At 43.9% G+C, this 24,115-nt stretch overlaps 3 protein-coding genes across 5 annotated transcripts in view; 1 reads left to right on the plus strand and 2 right to left on the minus strand.

Annotated features, from left to right (window-relative positions):
• Positions 1-2,649: 2,649 nt before the first annotated feature.
• Positions 2,650-6,960, minus strand: LOC115586919 (uncharacterized). Its single transcript, XM_030426386.1, has 4 exons — positions 6,276-6,960; positions 5,966-6,164; positions 4,114-4,305; positions 2,650-3,685 (listed from the first exon to the last, which is right to left on the minus strand). Exons 2-4 carry the CDS (start codon positions 6,150-6,152, stop codon positions 3,369-3,371), a joined length of 696 nt encoding a protein of 231 aa, XP_030282246.1. The 5' UTR covers positions 6,153-6,164; positions 6,276-6,960; the 3' UTR covers positions 2,650-3,368.
• Positions 6,961-7,026: 66 nt separating this feature from the next.
• accs (1-aminocyclopropane-1-carboxylate synthase homolog (Arabidopsis)(non-functional)) lies at positions 7,027-16,951 on the minus strand. 2 transcript variants are annotated; one of them, XM_030426383.1, is made up of 16 exons: positions 16,474-16,951; positions 15,646-16,307; positions 14,780-15,498; positions 14,634-14,693; positions 14,418-14,488; positions 14,212-14,281; positions 12,526-12,592; positions 11,853-11,950; positions 11,616-11,693; positions 11,300-11,400; positions 10,714-10,803; positions 10,561-10,606; positions 10,297-10,438; positions 9,848-9,990; positions 9,571-9,724; positions 7,027-7,942 (listed from the first exon to the last, which is right to left on the minus strand). In XM_030426383.1, exons 2-16 carry the CDS (start codon positions 16,283-16,285, stop codon positions 7,530-7,532), a joined length of 2,892 nt encoding a protein of 963 aa, XP_030282243.1. In that variant the 5' UTR covers positions 16,286-16,307; positions 16,474-16,951; the 3' UTR covers positions 7,027-7,529. The 2 variants fall into 2 exon arrangements, with proteins under 2 accessions (XP_030282243.1, XP_030282242.1); XM_030426382.1 differs by having other exon boundaries at positions 7,031-7,942; positions 14,780-15,534; positions 16,474-16,950.
• Positions 16,952-17,375: 424 nt separating this feature from the next.
• furinb (furin (paired basic amino acid cleaving enzyme) b) overlaps positions 17,376-24,115 on the plus strand; it is an 81,993-nt gene continuing 75,253 nt past the window's right edge. The window contains exon 1 of one of the 2 annotated variants that reach the window (XM_030426384.1): positions 17,376-18,215. The gene's annotated coding sequence lies outside the window, so the exon portion shown is untranslated. The remainder of the gene's footprint in view (positions 18,216-24,115) is intronic. The other variant, XM_030426385.1, reaches the window with a different exon arrangement.

A 24,115-nucleotide genomic window follows, 5' to 3' on the forward strand; every position in this document is an offset into this window, starting at 1 on the left:
CATGCACAGATATCTTTTGTGAGTGTGATTTCATTACTCATCAAATAGGAGCAGTGGCGTCTCACACATTTCACCAGATTTCACTGCAAGGAGGCAGAGCCATGGGTGTTACGCCAGCGCCACCAAAAGGAGAAGCGGGGAAACAGCAGCTCCTCCTGCTCCCCTTCCTCCGTTTCTTCGCCTCCAAAACACAAATTTACAGTGTTGAAAATCAGATTAAGGACGCTTTGCCTTGGCAGGCGGCGTGTTTATTTATTTATCTCAGCGAACACAACCACAGACACACGGGAGAGAGGCAGAAACACACACTTGATGTACTGGGGGTGGGGGGGTTGGGGTGGTGGCGCTGCAGCGTAATTAGTAGGACATGGCTGTATAATTGGTCTCTAATTGATATGAAGAGCGCTGGTTTAGCCCAGGTTGTGTTCTACACGGTGCTGCCGGACGGCGGGCAGGAAGCGCTGGCGGCCCCGCTTCAATCTCGGTGCCATCTTCTGATTGATGTCTCTCTCGCAAATGCCCTTCAACAATCAGCACCCGCAATCTCTCGGTGTCCATCAGGCCAACTGTGTATCTGTGTGTAACAATCTCACCACCATTCATCCGTCATTTCTTCCCCTTTTTGTGCCTAAACGTCTCACTATCTCTTTATCTCCATCTCCGCATTGATTTGGCCCGCCTCTCCCTCCGAAGGCATTCTCAACCTTTTGGTCCGCTTCTTCTCGGGAAGGTGAAAGAGCAGCGTTCGTGGCGAGAGGGGGTGAAAGATGGAGGGTTTTGTTTATGAGACGCCGGCACATTTAAGTGGCGCAGGCGTTCTCGTGTCAGGGAGATAAAACCAACTTCAGATGAAAGAGAAATCAATTTCAGAGGTACTCGTATTTGGAAAAAGGTCAGTGGGCCGCCTGCTCTAACAATTAAGCAAATTAGGCCGGATAAAATGATAGTTGTACTCGGCACGGCCGGTCGCAAGAGGTCAACGACAGCGAAATTTCGAATGGAGCCGAAGTTTGCGCGATGGCGAGGCCCTCTCCAACAATTCCGTTCATGGATCGCGTGCCGATGCGAGACGACCTTCAAGGACATTCCCCTCATTTACACAGCAATTAAGCGCTACCCTGTTGGTAAATTGAAAAAGAGACAAAAATCCTCTGTGGATTTAATAACAAACTCATTACCAGGGCCCAACAGGGCGGAACTGCCTTTTAATTAGAGCAACACCTGATTAACGCCCAATTAACAGAGCCAGAGCCACTTAATTCTCCCCCACTTTGGCAGGTTGAGAGCATAAACATAAGCAGTCCAGCGTCAGAGTGCTTCCTCTTCCTCTCCTCCGGGGAATGTGTGAGAGAAAAGTAAATAACGACTTTGGGAGGCAGTCTGCTGCGTGGTGGTCCAAAATGCTCTCCAGAGCTGGAAAAAACGCATGAGCTCAGTGTTTCAAGAGGCAGACAGATGTAGGGCTGGCTGGAGAGAAATGTGCTTCACTACACATGCGAGTCCTGGCGGACTGATGATAACACTCTTTTACCTTCAAGACAGACACACCGGCAAGGATGTAAACATAAAACTTTCATTTAGCTCTGGAAGGGGCGAGAACAGCGCGCCGTCGGAATACACTCACCTTCGCTCAACATACTATACATGCAGCTCATTTTGGTATCCATACGACTGCTAATTGGCAGTTAAATAAGGGATAATTGAAAAAGGGTATGATCACTTTTGCTAATTATAACTCGTCACTGGCGAACAGGACGTCTTTTATAAGACAACAATGTCGCGCTGATGACTGAAATTACCTCTTTTGAATAGCTAACGGCGAGGACTAACAATTACCACGGGGAGCTTTATTATTGTTTATTTGTTTGATTTGATAGGGACAGCGCCAGTTAATGAACACCGGTGTAACAATACACAACGTAAATATGCATTAAGTGAGAATGCTCATTTACACTCGCAGTCCCTCGGCGGCTAACATGAGCAAATAACGACATGCAAAAATCAACAAAATACATTAAACAACATGTCCGTTAAACAGGGATCTCAGCTCTGGTGTTCTTTAAATCATCGGTTGAGATGAATTTTAATTGTTGTTGTTTAATTGTTTAATAGCTCATTCCAGAATTTACTTCCCTCTGCCCACAAGGCACCGCAGAGCCCCCTCTAGCAGCGACCCTGGTGCTACGCCGACTCTCAGTTTGACGAACACAAAGCACATCTCAACAAAAAAAATGTAAATTCTCAAAGCTCAATAATTTGTTTTTCGCAGTATGTTGCGATATAAAAATAATACACTTTTATGGCTTCCTTGAAAAGTGATAATGTTGGATTAAGCGTCATTCATAGTAGTAATCAACGATTACTTTTTGCGAGACTTAAAGCGACAATATGAAACTTTTTTTTCTCTCCGCAGAATAACAGTTTTGAAATCTTCTCAATGTTACTGTGACTTGAAGCAGGGTGAATTATTGTGCGTAGGATCACAGTTACATACACGTTAACGTCAAGATTTCAAGACATAACACTGTTATGACGTACTGAGTTTTGTTTGTAGTTAGCAAGTACGTTACATTAGTTGACAAGTCTTTGAAGACCTGAAATTTGTATCGACAGAAACTGTAGGGGGCGCCAAATCACACAAAATTGCCATTTTTACATAATGTTGCTTTAATGACAAAATGAATACCAAAAGGAGGAAACAACATAGAAACACATGTGTATTTGTCAGTAGTAGTTGACAACAATCATGATGTCCTCAGCATATTGTGCGCATGTAGCTCAACTTTTTACAAATAAAACATCTGAAAATAAATTTCCTCTGTTGAGATCCGTCTAAAGTGTCACATGGTCATAACGTGATGACGCTATTCTAACATTCATCTCCACTGCAGCACCGACTGAAGCATTCAGTTAAAGAGACTGCTTGAATATTTTGTGTTTCGTTTACATAAAAAAAAAGCACAAACCTGGACAGAACTCTGTGAGATTCAGAACTTTGTACACAAATTTCTACACATCACCCCGTCAGAGGACAGTCCTCATCTTAGTTCTCACCGGCGCTGTTGGCCCTTAGTGTTTTCATATTTCAGATTTCAGTCAATACTGACGATACACTTCAGAGTGAGTGGCACCGTCAGCTCTTCAGGAAGCGGGAGCCTCCTGTCACACTGACTTCCAGGCTTCAGGATCCTTAATTCTTCTGGCTTAACACTTTACTCCAAACACAGTGAATCAATATGCAGTCTGGTTGTATGGATCTGTAGAGCAGCGAGGGATTGCTGGTTTCTCGTTGAGCCTGTGCGCATTAATGTGTACCGTACACATTCGCAGTCATGTCCTTTTGTCTTTTTCTTTCTTATGCACTTCGCTCAGGGTGCTGCTGACACAAACCTCTGTGGATACATGTCGCTCGGGCTGTAAGCACAGTAAGAACTGTCGCTGCAGGAGAGCGTAGGAGCCCTAGGTTGAGAGGAAATCCGCCAAGACTCCACGGCCTTTTCTAAGTCTGGCAGGATGTCCGGCACAACAGCTTGCTCCGCTACGAAGACGATCATCTCCACGACCAACAGCAGGAACCAACCTATCGCCCCGAACCAATAGGAGGAGCCGAGGCTGGAGAGGTCTTGACTGATTTCCTCCCGGTGATGATAAGTGAACAGAGACCAGCTGAGGAGAAAGAAGAAACCTGTGGAGAGAAAAGGAAAAGAAAAACGAGTCAAATCAAGTATCACTGCGAAGGAAAAAGAACAAAGTCATTAAGGTCAATTATTAAATGCCTGGAGCTGTAGAAAAGAGTTTGTATGATAATGAACTGCAATTCCACGGAAAGCAAAAAGTCTCTTTAAAAACTGCTGCCCAGCAGGGTATGTAAATGAGCGGTACATAAAAGAATCTGTGGAGGTGTGAGTCTGACGTGAACTACACAAACCAAAAGGCTATTTGGAGGTTAATTAGAAATTCTTGGTGCTACTGCTTTACTGCTAATGAATATAATACTTCTAAAACGCCAACAAGATAAATAATTAATAAAGTGAAACGTGAAAACACGGGCAAAAGAAGTGGGTTTTCTTTTTTTTTTTTTTTTACATATTTTGAGCGTTGCAGTGGCGTTACCTGTCGAGGCCATGGTGAGCAGCAGCAGTGTGGTGGGGTAGAGCGCCTGTCCTGCCATCAGGAGAGAACGAGTGTTGGAGTAGGAGCGCACCGTCTGAGACGTCCAGCAGAGGGCGAACACCAGGCACAGAGCGCCGGTGCTGACAGCCATCAGGAAGGAGAGAACCGCAAATACCCTCTCCGCTTCCAGGGCTGGGAGACACAAAACAGCACAGAATGACATATACGCAAGTCAGTAATGAGAGAGACTGACATTTTCGATTTCAGCCGTTAGTGTCTACTGCAAGCACTCAGCATGGTGAAGGGAAACGTGTCGAGGTGACGACACGCTCCTCCGAATGCCCACACCTGAAACCAGCAGAGTAAGACCGAGAGTTTGTGTACTTTTTAAGGTCATTTTTCGAGCACATGGAGCTACTTTTAGACAACGCTCATTTACTGTAAAAAAAAAAAATAAAAAATGTGTTTATACAATTAGAAATACGTCATGAGAATACGACAAATTCTGCCAGGGGAGAGTTTGGCTGATAATTGCCCGTTGGTTTGAGAAGCGACAGTCAGATGGCAGTTTAACTGACATTTTTACACCTACGGTTGAAATTGTCTCTTATCTGTGACCAAGCAAATATCGACAGCAGTCTCTTATAACTTTACTGAGGCATTATCCTATACTATACTATACTCTACCAGCTTTTGTGGGATTCATTTGTGGTTTATTAATTTAGCTTTTTTTCCCTGTTTTCGTACCATGCTGGCTATCATGCTAGCTGTCTGTGTTGCCCAAAACATCATACAACTACATACAGCGACAACAGTTGAGTTTATAACTTTATTGTATTTTACTTTCTTTTTACTTTCATGTATGTGGACTCAATGTGTTTGTTTATTAGATTAATGACATCATTAGCACAGTTAAATGGCAGTTTGACTGACATTGTTACATCCAGGGGTCAATTTTGTCATTTATCTGTGACCACGGTACACATAGGCTACTATTACATCTGTTTTGCAAAAGTTCATTTGTGGTTGGTAAATTTTGTTTTCCTGTATTTACTGCTAACCAAGCTGGATATTATGCTGCCTGTCTGAAGCTAACGTGTTGCCAAAACATCATACAACTGGCTACTGATTGAAGCTGTTTTGACCTTTGACACTTTTCTTCCAAGCATAAGGGACAATAACTTTTGAAATACCTTTGGTGTAACTTTCTTTTTGTTTTTCTTGTTATGTTTTATTTATTAATCTATTTTTTGCGAATTCATTGAAGAATTTATGGTGGAATTTGTTGTCAAATAGGATTCTGTTTTTGTAGTTTGACACTGGCATCCAATATAAAAAAAATCAAACACTGAAAGGAAAGCAGCTCTCCTCAGGTGATTGGAGTCATTCTGAAAGTGGAATGAAAAAACAGCGGTGGAAAACAGCAAACTGACAGGCGGCCAACTTTCTCTCAGCGAGGTCTTTTTGAGTTATTTGCCTTGAGCGCAGCTCGAGTGCTTCAGCAGATACGAAGAATGCACTTTATCGGGTCCAGGAGCAGGCTCAAACTTGTTTACTACTTCTTGAGAAGCTCATCTGCAACCAAGAGTATTTCCAAATGTTCCACCTGGTGTTTATCCCCTCCAGAGATTCAGAGGTGTAAACAAGTCTCCCTCGGGCTGATCCCACTGCCTTATCGACATACAGCAAAGGCAAAGTTTATGCCTTGTTAAATATGCTGCCCTGCCTCATCCACTTTTACTGGACATGTTATACTGTGTGTCAGTCAACCTCTTAAACCCGAAGCTTTAGACCGATGACTTGTGAACTGCAGAGAAATGTCAAAAAAAGGGGAGTGCAGTTTGTTGCTCACCGTTGAAGACACCTTTGTGATTTGCCTGCTCAGTGTTAGTGTTATTCCACTCCGTCCAGAGTCCTTTATCCTTCAGCCAGAACGGTGTCCATACTGCGTAGAGCACACACAGGCAGCCCGCCAAGCCCACGCAGGACTGAGAAACCCTGAAGCGACTGATGGAGTCCCCGAGCTCCAGCAACTTCATATTTGTACACCACTATGAAAGAGACAGAGAGGCAGGGAGAACACTGAGTAACAGAAGGACAATCTGTCTCAAAGCTAAGCTCATCTTGTTTATTTAAATCAGATTCAATGAAAGCAGTCTTACCTGTGTTGTTGAAAAGAAACAGAGAGGTTTCCTGAGCCAGGCTGCGAAGTTAGTCGGCGAACAGGTACAAGACTACAGGAGCGACTTGCGTCTGCTGTTGTACAACTCCTACTGTACAAACACTTTCAACACCCAGACACATCATAACTTGTACCGCTCACCACAAGCCCTCACTCGCAGATCAACCCCTCGTTACTCCGCCCTCTGCTGCAATGGAAACTCCCCCAGCCGGAGGCTAAATTTCCCCGTGAATTCTCCACCGTGACCATCCAACTCACACTGCAGAGAAAGTGAAAGCGCCATTCGATGTTTGAGGAAGCAGGAGTTGGTGTAACTTCTGTGCAAAAAGGAATAAAGAATTGCCTGATAATATAAGGAAGTTACAAACTGTAAAAATCCCTTGTTATTTAATCTGTAACAGCACAATTCCCCCTTTTGACATTTGTTTATGTCAAATGCAGAAACTGTGTGGGGGGGGGTGTCAGACTGTCATTACTCATGACACAACATCTAAGGAAATCCCACTCTCGCTACATCACAGGGGGGCATAACCTCAGATGTGGTTCCCATTCGTCACACAACTACCGCCGCCTTTACTTTCCTTTGCTGCAACGGAAGAAGCGTTCACAGCCCACCCAACAGCAACTTGTTGTTTTCTTTAACGGCCCCGCTGAAATGCCTTCAGAGCACGTTTCGGATAAGAGAAGAGAAAAGAGCTCTTAAAATAATTAAGTACGAGATAAGTCAGATACAGACATAATAATTCATTCATTTATTCACAGATCATTGACTTTAAAAGAAAAGTACAACACATTCTCATAAAATAAAGTGTGTAAGACCAAATAATAAAAGATGCACAGTTGCTGTACTGGTTAAGAATAGAGCATGGCGGATTTTGGTTGATTTACAATTTGGCATTCACTCGGAATTTGAGTTAATGATTTTTAGAGTTCGGGATCACAAGAAAAGCAAGGCCGTCTCACTTAGCAGCTTTAAAATAAGGCCTCAAGACGCAGAGAGCGCATCACTGTCCAGTTCCTCCATCCCGGCCTTGCCTGAATTACTTTTCTTCTCCTCCTCCTCCTCTTTAGCACACTCTCAGCTCACGCTTGCTCTTCGCTCAGAAAACAGGCATCACATTTGACCTTGTGTAAGGTGTCTGTGCGACGAGCTCTTCACCACAAAAACGCGAGGACGCTTGAAGTGCTGCCTCTTGAAATTTGGCATCTCCAGTCGCGCCTGTTTATCCTAAGCTTACTTTCTGGCTCTCTGCAGCAGTGCCTTGAATACATCAAGAATCTCTGGGTCCTCTCCGGCAGACAGCTCCGGAGTATTTTTCTCCAGCCAATCAGAGGAGCGGATCTGGTGCCTGAGAGTCCCAATCAGAGAGCCCAGACCCTCTGCAGGCTTCGACGCTTGGCAGTCCAGCAACACAAACTCCTCGGCGGCCAGCGAGCCTGTGTCAGGAACAGGGCTATCATTCTCCTTCAGCTGGTCGGATGACTTGCTCTGGGGTGACGACGTTGAATTGACAATCGCAGCGTTGTCTGAATCTGCACTGTCCTCTTTCACTGATTTTTTGCTCTCCTTACTGGCCTCTTTGATAGAATCAGCGCTGGTGCTTTTTCCTTCAATTTCTTTCAAAGCCTCCCTAATGCGCTTCAGGCCTAAAATAACAAAACACATGAAAAGAACAAGTCAGTCACTATTATCCAATCAATAGCTAGTTTAAAAACTCAAAGCGGGGGAACACAAACCATTTATTGATAAATGTAATAACAGATATAGTCAATGTGTTGTTTTAAGGCAGAAAAAGGGAATAATGGGGGAACATAACACGCTAATTGGAAAGATGAAAAGTAGACATTTACTTTTCAACACAAAACAAAATAGCTATCTTGATTTTTTAATCATCTATTTCATGCAATGATTGTCCCCAACGCATCGATATCTGGCCCCACCATGACAAAATAGTCGTTTTGCGGGAATCTTTAAAAGGTATTTTAAAAGTTTGTAATTTCCTGGAAAATGATGTAAAAAGAAAAAAAGGTAAATGACTCATCCTGCGCTCGGGGGCGTATATTCATTTTACGTCCAACGAAATGCTTACTCATTTTTTTTATGACGCTGAGTGTTTCTGTGGGCCGCGTGAAGCGCTGACGCATCACCATCATCATCATCATCATCCGGTGGTGGCATTTAGGAATTTGGGATACAGCCGACTGTTGTTTTTCTCTTCTGATACCGTTTCCGGCCCTTTATGAAGTTATTACCGTCTGTGACATACGATGTAACGCTTCAGTTAAAAGTCGCAGACGGACTGCTTTGCCTGCGGGTATTAGGAATGGGCCAATAGGCAATTTTTTAGCAGGTTTAACTGCGTTTAGAAAAGCCATGTAGACCCACCATTGATTACAAACACACAACTTTATTAGTTTATTCACTGATTTGCGTGATACTGGATCTTAGAAAGAACATATTCTCTGCCTCAACTCTTGGGGATTTACAGAGATACCTGGTGGACGGTGATAGGGCCTCAGAATCATGATTAAATCTTGCTAGGGAAACAGTTAACTGCTGCTAACTGTAGCTTCTGTTAGCTCGATCAGCCGTGCAGCTAGCGGCGCTTTACTTTACTCAGCCCTGGGAAAACAAAACCTCCTCTGTGCTGTATTACCTGTCAACAATCTGGTCTCACTCCCAGGCTGGGTTCACTCCCAGTACAGCAGTGTTGACTGGGACCTCTCAGGGTCTACAATGATGTTTCATGATAGCAAAAACTTTAGAAATTAAAGGAGAACACAAGGTTTTATCCAAAAAAAGGGAAGTCACTTGGCGTTCTTCAGGCACACTTGCACCGAGACAAGGAGATACCTGAGAACACCATGTCATTTTCCTTTTTGACATAAACTTTTTTTAAGTTGTTCGCTTAGTCATCAAAGTTTATTAATACTGAACATGTCATCAGTCCAAATTGCATCAAATTCACCTTCTCCTCAGCCATCCTTCTCTAGGCTGCACGTGTGACGATACACACACACACACACACACACACACTGATTTTATTTCTCTTTGTACTAAGCAAACTATCCAGTCTGATCCCAATTTTGCCAAGAAACAGAGTTATAATGTCAAGCACTTTCAAGCACTTAAACTAAAATCCAAGCACTTTTCAGACCTTCAAAATGCAACATTGGAATTCAAGCACTTTCGAGGATTTCAAGCACCTGTACGAACCCTGCTAATAGGACCGCTAGCAGGAAGGTGGTGGGGGAGGGATTTAACACACACTCACCAACTTGAAGGTGGGGTTGTTGGACTGCGAAGACCATGCGGAACCAGCCGGGTGTGGAGCAGGAGAAGGCTTGACCGCAGCTCAAAACCACCTTGTGTCTGAGGAAACACCGCCACATAGACAGCTCCTCCTCAAACGAAGACTCTCTGAGGTACTACCGACATGGAGAGACAGCAGTGACGGATCAAGTCTACAGCAACAGTTTCAAGGGGTTATTTGTATTTGAATTGGCTATGTACAAGTGAGAACTGAAACATCAGCCCCATCATCTTGTTACCTTTCTGAGGTCAGCCCAGACATAAAGTGCAGCAGGCCTGTCCAGGTAGGGGACGCCCATACCCCGCAGCTCTCCTGTCAGGTAACTGTGAGCAGCTTTCAGTCTGCATCTGTTCTCGGGCAAAAAATCCTTGTTGATCCAATCTAGAGCGTGACAGCGAGAAGTGACAATAGGTGAGTGTAAATTCAATCTTACGAGTCTTTGTGCGGCGTGACGTGCAGCAGAAGCCCCATGCAGAGCTCCTGTCATTTCAAAAGAAGCTGAAAAGAGCGATGATGTCTCCCGACAGCAGACAGACATCGTTGAAAAGCTCCCATTCAAACTCATTTGCATTCACGAATTTCAACTCAGCCCAACAAACTGCTTGCTTTGTGCAAAAAGAGAGAAAAAGTGTGATTTTTTTTTTTTTACATTATGTGTGCAAAAGCATGTGACTCTTGGATCCATACCTCTGTCCTGAAGGAGTCGCGCTACCTGGTGCTGGGTGGTTCCAGAGATACCGTGGAAGGGACCCAGCTTGGCCAAAGCCTCCACAAGGTCTCTGTTCTCAGTATACAGGGTGCCTATTCTGATTCCTGCCATGGCAAAGTCCTAGAAATAACAAAAAAAAAAACTGTGAAAACAAAGATCTAATGAAAAACATTTTACCGTACTGTCAGCAGGGATTTAAAAAGTCTCAGCCTCTCTCTCAGAGAGTTCAGCACAGTACGTACCTTGCTCATCCCCCACATCACATGCGTCCTCTGTGGGTCGGGCAAACTGAAATGAGAGCACATCATCAGCAGTTAAGGGGCTGTCCTCAGCCGCAATTGTTATGATTAAGCGTCCGACAGAGTAATCACGTGGAGGTTAGGTTCACGCAGTACCTGTCTACACTGAGGACACTGTGAAAGGTGACTGATTCATCAAACACCGTCAGCATGTACACCTCATCCACAATGGCATGGAGCTCATTTCTAAAAGGAGGGAAGTGAAGGAGGAGAAGAGATGACGTGAAAATAAAAAGCGCAGCGTTAACAAACCTTTGTTTTATATTGCTAATGATCGTTAATGACAAAACAAATGCGACATAAAAGTAAAAATTGTTCCCTCATCGCCCTGCGTTAGCGTAAAAGCACAGTGGTTTATGGTTACAACAGCCCGGTGCCTGCACGGGTGCGTGGGGGGAATTACTCTCGCAACATCATTTAGAAAACAATAGATGATGCAGGTGACTCCTTGGCACATGGCTGCACTTGACAATATGCTGATGGTCGGGAGAGGTGATAAAACTCCATCAAGAGCGCTTGATATTCCACACACGGGACAACGCACTTGGCTGTAAAATAAGACTTCACACTAGGAACTGTATGCAGTGCCTTGTGCTTAAAGGAGCCACACAGCTGCACACCGGGAGGATTACTGTGCTAGACAGCAGGGCGAGATAATAGAGGGGGGGGAAAAAAAACGCACCTTTTGGCAAACTCCAAGAATGCTATCATCTCCTTCGGGGTGTAGATCTCAGCCAGAGGGTTATGGGGGTTCACCAGTATAACAGCCCGGATGATCAACCCCTAAAAGAGACAGCCAGCTTCTAAGTAAATGTAAAGTGATATTAAGTATCTCACAGTCTTTATAGAGATAAAGCTAAAAAACATATCACCAGGACATCCAAGGTGTTTAGTATCTGAAGTAAGAACCTTGCCAGTGCATTTCTTTAAGTGGTTCCGCCCTTTGTTAAATAATAATTGAGGATAAGTGCTGACGAAAGAGTGCAGCCATGAATTACCTCTAGCTTGGCTCTTTTCAGACCTTCCTCTAGTTTCTCTACGGTGAGGTGAAAGGGTCGGCTGTCTTTGCTGTCGGCCTGTGAATAAAGAAGATTCAGAGGAATAATGCATCAATCCGTCGAGGTGGATGCAATGTGCAGAAAATGTGAGTTCTTTTGAGCGTATACAATCTGCAAAGTCAACAACTGATACATCATTGTAACACACAGAAAGTAAACCAGCCTTTGCATTCCTACCTCACAGTCAAGAGGAACGTGAAAGAGTTTGACTTCGCTGTACAGATCTAGATCCTCAGTGATCACCCCGTAGAAAGGCGTGGGAATGAGAATGGCATCTGGAACATGAAAAACACGATGATACGTGGCATCTGAACACAAACGCATACATCACCTCCTCGCAAATTGTCACTGTGAATGACTCTGAGTGCACAAATGCATACAAACCTACCATCGGTGAACTCAGGCCAAACTCTAAACGACCACACATAAGCTACTTTTCATATAAACCATGTTCATTTTCAATTATTTTCTGTTCCACATTTTCATGGCATATTTGCACACAAGTTGGTATTAAATATGGTACATGAATAAGGGCTGCTTTAAGCCAGTCACTGAGCAATACAAATGCACTACATTGCTTATAATGAGGCTTTGTTTTGCAGTAGCACTAAAGAATAAGCAATTTATGTAGCTGCATGAATACATTTGGAAAAAGTGTAAGCCTGAATGATTATGTTACAATTTCCAAATTCTCTCTCATGCTTAAACAATGATAATTTTTAATAGAAAACAGGCAAAAAAAAAGAAACCAGATTTCCTGTTATGGCACACTTGTTGTGTATTAACACTAAATTCCTGCAGTTAAGATATGGATGTATTGGGCGTGTATGCTGATGCTTTCTCAGCCTACCTTTGGGGTCACAAATGACTGCTGCGATACACGAGAAGAGGGAACCGCAGCCATTCATCACCACAACCTGAAAAAACACACACAGACACACACACATCAACCGTGTTATGAAATAACCTAATCAGGGCACAGAGGGAGGCCTGATAAATGCGCTACAAATTCATCCACCCACTAAAACAGCCATTCATTTCATCTGCAAATTAAGTTGCTTACCCTTAAAGAGCTACAGTACGTTAGTTCAATTGAGGCATTTGGCATCTTCATAATCATTGGGAGTTAATCAAATAAATTATTTGAATGCACTGCCTTCATTTTTGAAAATGAATGGCTATAATCCAAAGAGTGTTCTGCGGCAGCTGTTTGAGACGTTTTAAAAATGGTTTATTGGCTCGTAACTATATCATTTGCAGGACATCTGTATCAGTGTGAGGGGAACCTTATTTACACTTTTCATAGAAATACAAAGAGAGTGTATATGTACTGTTGTGGAAAATGTATTTGGAGTATTTACTAAATACAGGTAGCATGCTCATGATATGACTTTGTAATTTTGACTGGTGTAAAGCAGGCAATTATTAGAGGTTACATGAAATTAAGAGTCAATGTAAAGAATGCTTCCCTCTAGAATTTCAAATAATTAAAAAGGTGCCATGTGTAAGAATATACCACTTAAATATATGGAGACAGCATATCATGAAAGTAACGGTTGCTTATTGTAGCTGCTATTAGCTCAGTTAGCCGTGCAGCTGTAAATTGGGGCTAGCTGGTTAGCATGCTAACGTCAGTCGACATCTCTTCAAAATAATGCACAGACGTCTTTGACACAACGTCAAAACTCACATTATTTACATTTTGTCGATAACAGTAATGATAATAATAATAATAATAATTAGTTAATATTTGAATTTTTTAAAACATAAATTCTTACATAGTGCCCCTTCAACTTTAATTTTGATTAATGCATAAGTAGAATTGTTGTAGGTGGTTCAGGTGGCACTACAGTAGATGTGATAGAATAAGTGTTGTAAACATTTTGTATGTTATATGTATGCCACTAATCTATTCATAGTATAAATGTTGCAAATAACAATATTGCAACAAAAAGGGGTATCACAATTCAATTTTTTTAAAGAATAAACTAATTTTCATTTAAATGCCTAGAAACCATTGACAAAATATTACTTCCACTGAAGATTTCAGTAATAAAACTGTCAAATCTTATTTTACTGAGTTGATAGAAATGTAATTGTGTTAGATGAGCAGATGATGTCATCTCATGTCGATCGCAGGCCTCTGTATCGAATCTGCAAATATCATGTCTTTGTCCAAAGACGGATATAATGTTGTATCATGGTGAAACACGCAATTTACACCCCTGAGTGTTTCCTTCTGACATGTTGTGGAAAAAAGGAACCGTACAATAAAAATGTCACTATATACGGTATATACGAACACAGCCTCTGAACTGTGCCTACTCTTCCTGTAGTATATGAGTAATTGTGCGTGGTAACATTTCTCCACCTCTGCTATTCACATGCATTCCACAATCTCTTAGGTTTTACCATATAGCAAGGTAGATATAATATTGTCATCTGCTCCATATAAAATATTAAGTACATTGCATTATACAGTCCATTCAAGTGACTGTACTTATCTCACACAGCGAAAGCAATTATCTTCACTCACGCTGTCGGCTTTCAGTGGGTTTGGAGAACGGCAGTAGTTCGTCAGGAACTTTGCAACCTCCTCTCTCAGGCTGAAAGCGAGCACAGCGGAAAAAGGTCGTGGGAGGGTTAATGTTTACTTCGACAGGTCTAACTTTTACCATGAACCACTTGACAAACGTGCTTCTCGCTCCAAATGAAAATAAAGGTACACTGCTAATCTCTTACAACGTGTGTCCCCTCCAGTCTGAATACTGCAACAAAGACGGGTCAATAAGCAGCATGTCGGGCTTGGTCAGCTGTAGCAGGGAAGGGAAATGAAATTCATTTGTGAGCGCGGGCACAATAATTAAGAATAATGTTTCGTGGCAAACAAATATTATAGTACATTACGCCCTGCAGCGTTATATCATTACTGCCGGGATGTGCTTGCATAAATCTCACCCGTTTATGAAGAAGATCATAACATAGTTTGTTCTCACTGGTGCCCATGTTGATTATACCCTGGGAGACAGAAACAAAAGGAAAACCTTATACAAAGTAATACTAGTGTCTGACAGCTGTGTGTTTATTATGTGACACAAACTCACACCAGGGTTATCTGTGTCGTGGTATTTGTCTGCTCCATACTGGGCAAAGCCCTCCTGGAGAATGCCTTGCTGCTGTCGGATGCTGTTACCACGGTTGGACAGGTACACGCTCGGGCCAGGAGTTTCTACACATCTCGCTGTTGCCAAAACATCCAGAGACCTTTCACGGGGCTTGGCAGATGAGGGCAGAGTTGACTTTATTGTCTCCTGAGTGGAGACGGCCTGTGCGGCGGGAGCTTCTGAGGGGGGCTGAGATAAAGATGATGAGAGGGAGGCTGCGGCTGTGGTCATCAGTGAAGCTGACAGATGAGCTGGCGGTGAGAAAGAGGGGTCAGCCGGCTGCGTCTCAGCAGCCGGGGCGCGCTGTCTGGCCGCAACCAACGCCCCCGTGAGCATGCGGAACAGGCGGAGCTCGTGCTGGCGCTCCTGCTCTGCCCTCCTCTCCTCCCGCTGTTCCCTGCGCTCCTCGGCCTGAAACTCTCTCTCCATCCGCGCCTCCTCCAGGGAGAGCAGGCGCTCCTCGGCCGACTGCTGCCAGTTCAGGAAGCTGGCCAGGGCTTTGTCCAGGCGCCCCTGACTGCCACCCCCGAAGCCAGATGATGCTTTGCCACCCCGGCGACGCTTCTTCTGTCTCTCAAATGTTGGAGGGTGGAAACCATCCTTCCTGGGTTGCTCGGGTGTATCGTGCGGCATGGGACCACCAGCAGTCTGGGCGGCACCTGTGGCAGAGCTGGCAATGTTCAGGTCACTAAAACCTGGGGACATGAAATATAAGAATATTAACTTTACAACTACCAATACTTTCTAACGTCATGTAATTGACAGTAATAGTAATAATGACAGTGATAGAATTTAGGATTGAAAACCTGAAGGGGAGATTCTTGCATTCGTTGAGCTCTCTCCTCGACCCAGTTGGTCCTCTGGCCCCAGCAGAGACTGTCCGTCAGTCTCCTGGTCATCTCCAGACCCATAGTACATCTCGGGGGGCGCAACACCAGAGTTCAGCATGCTCTCATCGACATCTTCACATTTAATATCCAGCTGCTCCCCGGCTTTTGGAGGCTGACCAAACAGAAACCCCCCTGCGGACAGGGGACCAAACGAGCCTGCTGGGACCCCCTGCACGTACGGCTCGGACCCACCCGGGCTCTGAAACACCTGTTGGGCTATGACAGCTCCGCCCAGGGAGGAGTAGGTGATAGCCGGTCGGTTCGCCAGCACCCTGTCCATCACATCGTAGAACTTCCAGGACCTCATCTTGTAGTTGTCCTTGATGCGACGGTACTCCAGCTTCATCTTCTTGATCTTCTCCCTGCACTGGTCGCCGGTGCGGTAGATGCCCTTCTCCCGCAGGATGTGGGCTATGCGGTCGAACACGCGCTGGTTGCGCAGCGAGCTCTCCAGTTCGATCTGGACCGACTCGTCCGACCACAGCTGGAGCAGCTCCACTATCTCCGGGTCGGTCCAGTTGCTGCCTCGCTCGTGCCTCCTGCCGCGAAAGTCCATCCTCGAAGTTACAGGACGGGTTCTGCAACGACACAGGACAGGAGGGGAGAAACGTTAGCAGCCCAACTCTGCCATCCGAACTTCGGGAACACAGAGAGGCTGCGGGGGCTGAGAGCGCTCTCACATGTCCGCACTTTGTGTAAACAGTAAATACATGGAGGCTATTTCGCACACTTGTGTTGTCTCACCGTGAATCAACAGTGCAGCTCTTCGCAGACAGATTGTTGTGGAGCTGTCACACGGATGCGCGATCCGCGTCGATCGACACATGTCACGGCTGGTTGACCCGGTTCGGACCGATTTGGAACGGCAAAGCGTTGTCCAGCCGGGCGCTAAGACACATAAATCATTCTTTAACCGCAAATTTGTCACAACTTGGCGAGACGGTGAGTAGACACGTACAAAAGCATCTACATCCGGGTTGACGGCACATGCGTGCTGTCCTTATTCCGGGATAACTTTGGTCCGTGTTAACAGAGGGGAGCTGCAGAAAGCGGGCCGGCTTTCACTCATACCAGGCTGTAACGGGGTAGACACAACCATGCGAGTCAGAGTCAGACTAAGCGCTCTGTGTTATGGCCCCCTCTACCGTACAGTGCGCGGTTTCATCCACGGGTGTAAGTTCATGAGATATCCACAAGATGGCGGCCACACACAAGCGGTACAACTCAGCCCGCTCGAAGACAAGGGTGCTAGTTTTGTGAACAGGCCTCTCCCGGAAATTAATTCGTTGCGATTAAATAACGATTACAGCGACTAAAATAAGACAAACACTCTTTATAACATAAAAATAGTCTCTCTTAATGTTATAAAGGCATTAATCGAGTTTTTTTCAGCATAGATAATCTATTTGCATAGATGTCTACTGCTTTAGTGTAACAAATCGTGGATTTATTAGTTTACACAATGCAACAAATTATTTATTTCACATGCTAATGACAGTTAGCCTCTAACGTCGAATAACAAGTAGATACAAACGACTTTACTCGATGTCATTCCCGCTCCGAGCCCCAGAAACAAAGTGAGCCGCCCCTTTCAACAGCCGCGGTGTGACTAATCGAGCGCACAAACGGTCCAGTCGGCTTTTAACGTGACGTATTTCCTGGAGAAAAGGGTTTGTGGCAGTTTGTTGTTGCCACCTTCATCCAGCACTGAACCGTTATACTGTATTGGCATGTAGCCCTTTATTCTCCCCTTTGTCTATCCCCGTGTTTACTTTGCGTGTGTGAATTACCGCCACCATACTTCCGTCGGCAAGTTAACCGCGAGAAGTCACTAAAAACCGCAGGGAGAGAGCGTTTTAAAGGCACCTTTTGGGTGCGACGGTTGAAGTTAGCTGGCAAAATATAACCATGGTGGTGGCAAGTTGGTGGCGGATGACGAGCGAGACGGGATAGTTGAAATTCAGCGCTTTTGGAGGAGTATGGGTGTGTGCGGATAGCATCGTTATTACTATTCATCCCCGGGAGTAAGTAGCGGACATATGGCGTCAGATTAGATGTAAAGTTGAAAGTCAAGCCGCAGGAGGAAACAAAAAAGGGGGGAGTCTCCACCCGGAGGGAGAGGAAGAGGATGAGGAAGGGGGCAGCGTCTCGCTTCTGGTTGGCATCTTAGTTTGTGTAGAAAAGCCACGAGTTAGATGTGTTTGCAAAGCAGGGAGGGGTGCCGTGGAGGAGTGGGTGGGAACGATGGGAGGATTCGCTGAAGGCATGACGGCTTTTTCAGCATAAACTCTTCTTGCCTGCGCTGCCGACAGCTCTCAACCAGTCCTCCCAGTCAGGTAAAAATCCATCTCCCCCCACCCACCCAGTCTGGACAGCAGGCGCTTCTTCATTATCCCGCATAGGTGGACCCTCTTCTGTGGAAGGAGACATGACTTAGCCCGGCAGTTGACCGGCCCTGGTCACCTCTTCTCTGAAGTTTATTCTTGGTAAGATGACTCCATGTTTGTTGATCTTGTTTACACCGTTATTTTCTGTCTCATCTGACTGTGTTGATTCAGACCCATGCTCTGCTCTCTCGCTCCCATCCGCTCTGCTCTGTTTTTCTCTTTCACCCACACTCCTACATTTTTCTCGCTCTCTTACTTATTTACCCCGAAGCCCTAACAGGCTAAAACCCTCATTAAGGTCCTTTTATCTGTGTACGGTGGGAATTGCTGTAATACATTTCAGCTAATTCTGCCTCACGGGCCAAGCAGAATTTCTTTTCTTTCTTTTTTTTTTTTGATTTCTTCAGACCTCTTCACACTGGCCTCACGCTCTTGATGTGTGCCTATTTCAGGGAAAAACAAAGTGTGCTCGGATTGAACCAACAAGATGAAAAACTGAGCTTGAAGTGATCTAACTCCGCCTGTGTCGTCCTCTTGGGCACTGTTGTTATCTTCTACCTCTAGTGCAACTCCCGCTGGGATCACGACACGGGAGGAAGTCAAGGTCACCAGCTACTGAGTCAAGGCTCCGAGCTTCCTCCTCAGTCAGATTACACCTCCTCGCCACATCAAAGATAACCCTATAGAACTAATCTTTTGTATCTTTGTGAGGCCCAAATCTTATCCGGGCCATTTAGGAGATCAGGGCTATTAAAAGAGTCCCGTCTTGTGTTTACGTATCGAGAGGAAGTCTGACTAAGTGAGTCACATACACACACTTCTCCTCCTTTTTTTCCCAGCTCTGTTGAGTCCTCATCAGTACTGGGTTCAGCTGTACAGGTGATCCTCGAGCCCCACACATTTTACAAGAGGCATAAAGCAGGAACGCAGCGGAGGAGAGAGAACTACGAACACAAACTTGTCAACAGTATAACTCATCTATAAACTAGGGCAGAGAGTGTTGTGGATGAGAGCATGTTTGACACGAGGAACAATGCCAAGATTCAGATGGCTGTGAAAAATTGGGTTGGATGTCTCTGTGGGACATTACTTACAGAATTGATTCTTTCTCCCCGACACATTGCAGCTGCCCTGGACAACATTTTATCACTCGTTTCCATCTCCGCAGCTCATAGACAGTGGGAGCTAAGATGAATCTGGCTTTAGTGGTGCTCAGTCACACCACCATTTTCGCTCACTTCACAACTGGGTTCAGATGATTACTGTACAGCTTACTTCCAGCTGTGTACTGTCGTCCTGATAGAGCACGGCTTGCCTACTGTATACGCAATGCCTCTAGTTTTCTATCGCATGTTTTGTTTTGTTTTTTTAACTTGGAGCAAATTCCCCTCTCAGAAGGGATGCTTGGCTGTCAGTGGTACTTGACAAATGCTGCAGTTCTCTCCTGTGCCTTGGTTTTTCTTTGAGAGGGCAGCCCAGAGCACATGGTGGGTGTCGATTTGGCTGGTGGGCAGCCTATAATAAAGCTGGAGTGCTGCATATGGTCTGTCACAGCTCCGTGTGCTCGTCATTACCAATGGAAATTGTCTGTTCAGCCCCATCAAGAGTAGATTTGTTTTTCTGCCACACTATGTTTATCCCATCCTTCTGGAGTGATGCTAATGTAGAGAGAGTTAGCTGAACACATATGTTGTTTGTCGGATATATTACATTTGCACGTTCATGTTCATAAACACACCCGGGGGTCAGACAACTTTCTGTTCTTAAATCCAGTTCTCTTTACTCAAACTCTTTTATTCACAAGAGGCGAATCTTGAGCCAGGCTGTACTTCATAAAATTAAATATTATAATGCGTTTGACTGCTGTGCTATTGATTAAACGGTGAATTTATTGGTGTTACTGTGGAAAAGATTGCCAAGCAGATAGTCATTTATTAATAATTTCACTCAGCTATGCGGATAACTTAGGGTGTGAAAAGAAGTGATGATATACTGGCTAATCTTAATTTTTAATGGAAAGATCTTTCAGATTTGGTTATTTATGAGTTGTGACCAAGATGTCTACTGAGGCCAGATACTTTACAGTTGAACAATTAGCATTTTCTTTCTCAGATGGCAGTAACAGTAAATAATATATGAAGGTAAGAAATGTATTTAGCAATGTATAAATTAAATTGTTATTTTTAAAATGCTTAAACGGAAACACAAACGCAGCTGATCTAAAATGAATAATTAAATTATGATAAAACTGAGATTCCCTTTTTTTCCTGCATCATCTGTAAATGTACGCACTGCAGTCATTTTGCACACCTGCCAAAACATGCAAGAACTGTTGCGGCTGCAACTGCCACTTGTTTTCATTATTGACCAATATGCAGATTATTTTTGCAATTAATTGATGGATTGTTCAGTCGAAAAAAAGTCAACGAATTGCTCAACACCAATGTCCTCTTTTTGTCCTTCATTTACCATCTTGAATGACAAAATGAAAATGAAAATTCTTACATTTAAGAAGTCAGGACTAGCAAATGTTTGAAATTATCGCTTGAAAATTAACGCAGTTGTTATCAGTATAGTTGACCCATTATTTTCTTTCGATCAGCAAACCAATTATACTGGAGTAATTGCTGCATCTCTAGCCATCAATAGTTAATATATCTGTGATAACACACAGTCTAACCCACCCTGCAAGATCAGCAAAAGAGCACATATTGATTCAGTATTAATGTCACCATATTGCTTTTTTTCTCCCATCAAAATTCTCCCAGCATCTTGCTAATCCGTTTCCTGCATCCAGCTCATACGGATCTTAAAAGCTAGTGTTTTTCGACGCTGCAAGTCTGTAGAGTATCCAGCAGTGAAGAAGCTGTTGCCCGAGGGCTTAATGGTGTTATCAAGACAATAATGAATGCACAAGTGTTGACGCATTGCTCCTCCATCTCCCCCTCTTCTCAGCAGAGTTGAATTGCGAGGGGGCGACAACACAGGACAGGAATCACTCTGTGGTTTGTTTTTACAACACTGTTTTTGTTCCGCTGGCCACGGAGCAGCTCCACTGGAGCTGTCGGGGGCAAAGTGCGCTCCTCAAGGGCACCTCAGCTGTTGTTGCCGAGACAGAGGAGAGGACTGCTCATTATGAATTTCACAGACGGAACATCCAAGGAAAGTATTTTGATAGGAACAACCTGTTGTGGCTGCTGCTGCTGCTGCTGCTGGCTGCTGCTGCTGTTTTTGAAAATGGTTTATGAACAGGAATCATTGATCAAAATGTCACACCACACTGATCACCGTGAGATACTGTACTACATTTGGATGTCTGTCAATAGCTTGAGGCAGAAGGTGCTGTATTAATAATTCATAGCTGTCATGTTATTTTTGCATACCACAGGTCAATTATCCGCCCCTGCCTTTCCACTGACACACTTGCATGAGTACGGTACTAATGTCGAGAGAGGTTACGCAACTAATTTTCTCTCCTCTTTGTAGTTCACATTCTAATGTCTTAAGTTCTCCAGTGGTTTGAAGATTGAAGTTTCATCTGAGTTTTAGGCCTTTGATGTATATTGTAAGAGTAAGCAGCCTCTTGTTAACTCCTCTCCAGGCTGTGTTTTGAGAGAAGGTATTTGGGCGTAGAGTTATTATCTGCTCGTTATTTTCCGCAATGCTGTACCAGGGAGGGATACCACCCCTCTCTCTCCATCTATTCCTCCCTCTTCCAGCCCTCTCTCAGTGACAGCAGACCCCCTGCTCCTGTTTTTGTGACTCCAGCATAGTATCTAATGAGCTCAGAAGGATTCCGCCACAGGAAGAGTGACAGCCCCTGGTCATGTTTCCACCACTTCTCCTACTGCGCTCAAATCACACCCACTCCTAAATGTATCTGTGAATCCACAGATGTATTCAATGAGCTTCTCCTCTTGAATAGTTTGCGTACACGTAACTCCTCAGAAGCATGGGATAATTGTTCAGGTGGATGAAGGGGTGGGCATCCTCTGTGTTTGTAAAAGGTTCTGAAATGTTTGACTTTTCTGGAGAATGGATTTTAGGGAGAGCTTGGGGCGAAAGCAAAAAAAACTCACCAGCAAACCTATTACCTTGTTACCTTAAAAATTACCCACTGTCAGGAAGCATTCAGTCCATTAGAGTTAGTAGCGTCTATTTTACAGCTCCAAAGAAAGGACCAGTTATTTGACTGGACCCATTTTCAGAAAATGACTTAATGGTTAACAAAGTCGATGTGATTCAAGCTTAAGAAACCTTGGCCATGTTTTCCCAAAGTATAGAAAGGCTTTGATATTTTTTTTTTTACTATTGTATGTCTTATCATCTTAAGATATACTATACTTGGACAGTAACTTGGCGTCTTATCCATAAACTGTTCCTTGGTAAGACTGGACTATGTGCTGCCATGGTCCTATTAGTTGTTTTTTTCAGCTGTTGTTTCCAGTACTGTTGTGTTGGGGGTGAACAGACTTCTGCTTTCAGACAGTGGCACCTGCTGCCAAAATACCTAGCCCTTAATTGGAATGCACTATGAAAACACTTTTTTTTCTTTCACCTTCAGTTCTTATGAGGAGTATAAACACACTCAGCCACAGTCGTGAAACAGTCTGCTCTACTGCTAGTTGGCCTTACCTTGCAGAAGACAGACAACTGTTGTTTTTCAGAAAATCTATTAACAAGACTGAAAGTCTAAAGCCCCACAGGAGCCCCTAAAGCCTGCAATGATCATTACACTCCCCAATTTGAAACTTTTTGACAGAATGAACCCCACACTGATGATCTTGCTATTCTCAGAGCCTTAATGAAGTGGGGATAAAAATGTTAGTCTGTCCTGAGGGTGGCCATAGGGGAATACCACATGGTCATTAGAATAAAAAAGGGTTTTCTCCTTGGGAAACTAAAACTGCTGAGCAAAGATCATGAGAATCTGCCCATTCAATCATGAGATACCTCGTGAGCAGTGTGATGTAATGTCGTAGCGACAAGTGAAAATCTCGTTGAGTTCTCAAAATAAAGGGATCGTCTCTTAGCGAGCGTAAAAGTGCTCAGTCATGTTTATTGCCCATTCATGCTGACTTATTCAGATCTAACTTGATATTCATGGCCCCCAGAGGGACTCATTAGCATGTCTTGTGTAAAGGCTAAGAGAAAGGTACTAGGTTCTAGGCAACATATTGATATTTTACTGTTATTGTGATCTGAAACTATATTGACTTAGATATTGGATATCACCAAATGCACCAGTCGGCCAGGCAGTGGAATCAGACAGTTTTCAGCATGGCTGGCTTTGACCAGCATGTTATTTTTAGATATCCAGTGCCGGTCACATATACACACATGCCAGTTCAGTTAGGTAATTGTGAGAGCCTTTACTATTTTGCCATCATTGGCGACAGGATGTATTGTTTTATGTTTGTTTTTCCTTTTAGGAAACTAAAATATTGTATCAGGGGGTTATGATTTGCGCATTTACTTTGAGGATATGGATCTGTTGTTTGAACCCCTGCAGCAAACTTTTTTATTCTGCCCACTTGTCAAGTGCATTGCAGGCACACTCCTGGTTCTACCTTTCACCACAAGAGTCCAGGATACACCAGTTTATGCTGCGCTTTTGTCAATATTAGCTCATATGGAAACCTGTGGTTTGGAAAAAACAATGCTGACAAATACACTTGGATTGATTTATCCAGTGAAGTTTACTGTTTCAGTGTGCTGCTGTCATTGTAGACAATAAAAGTTTTTTGTTAGACTGTTAAACATCCTGTCTCCATCATAGTGGTTGATAACCACATTTTAGGGATATTGTGTGTATCGTTTGATATAAATCAATATTGGAATTTTCGCTAATTTCGATGTTAGCACTAGCCCCCTGAAAATTGCACGCCGTTAATTTGTCCCTATTGAGAAGAGGGCTTCATGGTTACCAAATCTCAACCAAGTGGAATACCTATGGGAGAATTTGGATGTGTCAGACAGCGCCATTCATCAGTTTGATT

This window comes from Sparus aurata, chromosome 8, assembly GCF_900880675.1.
Source record: "Sparus aurata chromosome 8, fSpaAur1.1, whole genome shotgun sequence".
In the NCBI taxonomy this organism is placed as follows: Eukaryota; Metazoa; Chordata; class Actinopteri; order Spariformes; family Sparidae; genus Sparus; species Sparus aurata.

Coding starts and splice junctions, on each gene's coding strand:
- accs (XM_030426382.1), bottom strand. CDS start 16,285: ATGGACTTTCGCGGCAGGAGGCACGAGCGAGGCAGCAACTGGACCGAC. Junction 14,489..14,633: donor ATGATCTTCTTCATAAACGG/GTGAGATTTATG, acceptor TCCCTGCTACAG/CTGACCAAGCCCGACATGCT. Junction 9,991..10,296: donor GCGACTCCTTCAGGACAGAG/GTATGGATCCAA, acceptor GTCACGCTCTAG/ATTGGATCAACAAGGATTTT.
- LOC115586919 (XM_030426386.1), bottom strand. CDS start 6,152: ATGAAGTTGCTGGAGCTCGGGGACTCCATCAGTCGCTTCAGGGTTTCT. Junction 4,306..5,965: donor TCACAAAGGTGTCTTCAACG/GTGAGCAACAAA, acceptor TGTGTCTCCCAG/CCCTGGAAGCGGAGAGGGTA. Junction 3,686..4,113: donor GCTCACCATGGCCTCGACAG/GTAACGCCACTG, acceptor TTCTCTCCACAG/GTTTCTTCTTTCTCCTCAGC.